This window comes from Adiantum capillus-veneris, chromosome 9, assembly GCF_014529385.1.
Source record: "Adiantum capillus-veneris isolate H3 chromosome 9, ASM1452938v2, whole genome shotgun sequence".
NCBI lineage: Eukaryota > Viridiplantae > Streptophyta > Polypodiopsida > Polypodiales > Pteridaceae > Adiantum > Adiantum capillus-veneris.
Genome location: NC_140939.1, coordinates 78,496,804 through 78,498,824, shown reverse-complemented (window position 1 = coordinate 78,498,824; position 2,021 = coordinate 78,496,804). Strand labels below are relative to the sequence as shown.

The following is a 2,021-nucleotide window of genomic DNA, read 5'->3' as shown; positions in this document are numbered from 1 at the left end:
GGGTGTACTGACTAGGAGGGTGTGGTTTGACAATGAGCCGCTGCTTTGGTAAATTGGTTTGCAAGAAAATGCAAAGTCAACGAATGAAGCAAGTGGATGGGCATAGGAATTAGCGTAACTCATAATTTACTTCCAAGGGTTGGGCTTGCTTGCTTTTTTGAGCTTTTCACGAAGAGCAATGGAGGCATGCACAATGAAAACCTAGAGATTTGCACGTGGGAAGCACTGTACAGAGTAAAGTGTGGGATTAATTGGCGCTGCAATGTTTAGCATAAAAGACGAGTGCCTTCTAAGCAATTAGAAGGCACCGTATAACAGAGAGCTTCTAATTAATTACCTACAGCAAGCAGCAATGGTGATTAAGCACTGTAAGGATGTTAGTACTCTACTCATGCTCTCACTTATAGCATTAGTAATGCAATATGGGCAGCAGCATATGGCGATGGCTGCCACATACTCCAACGTGCTCGTAGCTACAATGAGCGTTAGCAGCTATAATGGTGTATCGTCGTTTAACCTCAACCTGCCTTTGGGAACCCCTGTGCAGAACGTGCCAGTGAAGCTCGACGTGCAGAGTCCCTTCACCACTCTGCGCTGCAGCAGCGCTCTTAACAGCTCTTCCTCTTCCTCAGCGTTTCAGCCATCTGTCTCCTCCACTTTCTCATCCTGCAATGCGGCGCCCCCATATAACTCCCTTGCTCCTGCTCCTGCAGCACCCACCTCCTTTCCCTCATGCAGCTGCACACAAGATACTCTCAGCCTCTTCATACAGAGAACTGATTTCCCCGATCCCCTGCTTTCCTTCAATGCCTCTGCAGTCACTTTCACCTGCTGTGCAGACCTTGATAGCTCCATTGCAGCTGCAGGAATTGGTGGCTTCAGCAAAGGGGATCAATCCCTGCCCGCTCAGATCAGCAAGAGCGCTGGCCTGGCTCCCCAATTCTCCTACTGCCTGCCTAGCGTCGCCTTCTTCGGGCGCGTATCCACCTACGCGCTGCTGAATGGGCAAAGGGGCGTAATGGAGACCTTCACGACATCTCTGCAGACACGGCTCTACTACGTCAAGGGGGCAGCAGGCTACGCCTTCAAGCTGCTGAACATGAGCATAGAGGGAGCAGCTGCAGGAGTCGGGGTGCTGAAGAAGCCGATGAAGATGAGGATAAGCACAACGCAGACGTATACGACGCTAGAGAGGTCGGTATACAAAGCGTTTAGGCAGAGGTTTAGAGAAGCCATAGGCTACAGAAGTGTGGTGAAGGCGGTGAAGGCGATAGAGCCCTTTGATACATGCTTTGATACATCGCCTCTGTATTATGCGGGGCAAGCCCCATATCTGAAGACGCCCACTACGAGCTTTCAAGTGGAAGGGGGAGGGGGGTGGGGCTTATATCCTCGCAGCACTTTTGTGTATAATGGATCCAACTCTATGGTGGCTTGCATGGGTTTTTTGAAGGCAAAAGCAAGGGATCCCTCTGTTTTGGGCACCTTTCAGCAGATGGATTGCCTGGCTGAATTCGACTTGGAACACTCTCGCTTTGGCTTCAGATCCATCTTCCACCCTTTCGTATTCCACCCTGAAGCCCCCTCCTGTTCCGGGCTTCTCTACCCCATGTATCCAGGAGTTTCCAGTTAATTCCTCCACAACCAAGAACATGCATCTTTCAACCTCCCTACAGAGCAAAGCTGGCTTCTTCGTTTTTCCTTCCCTTTATGCTAGCTTAAATTAACCTCAGTACTGACATTATGCAGTATTATCATGTGGCTCCGTTCCTCCTAATCAAAATTATTAGCTCCTCCTAATCAAAATTATTACATCGAAATTGAGCAAATGTCTAATTGCACAGAGAGAGAGAGAGAGAGAGAGAGAGAGAGAGAGAGAGAGAGAGAGAGAGAGAGAGAGCTATAATTGCTACAGAAACCTGAGTGATTTTAGAGTAGGGGGTGATGTCTCGTGGAGCCAATTAATTGTCTAGCTGCAATGTTTTGGATTAAGCTCTTCACTCGGGTTTACATATTTCCAA

General features: G+C 48.7%; 1 protein-coding gene across 1 annotated transcript; it reads left to right on the top strand.

Moving 5' to 3' along the window:
* The first annotated feature begins 461 nt into the window (after window positions 1-461).
* On the top strand, window positions 462-1,778 carry LOC147450700 (chitinase CLP-like). Its single transcript, XM_086520781.1, has one exon. The coding sequence runs from the start codon at window positions 479-481 to the stop codon at window positions 1,631-1,633; it is 1,155 nt and encodes a 384-aa protein (XP_086376907.1). The 5' UTR covers window positions 462-478; the 3' UTR covers window positions 1,634-1,778.
* The last annotated feature ends 243 nt before the right edge of the window (window positions 1,779-2,021 follow it).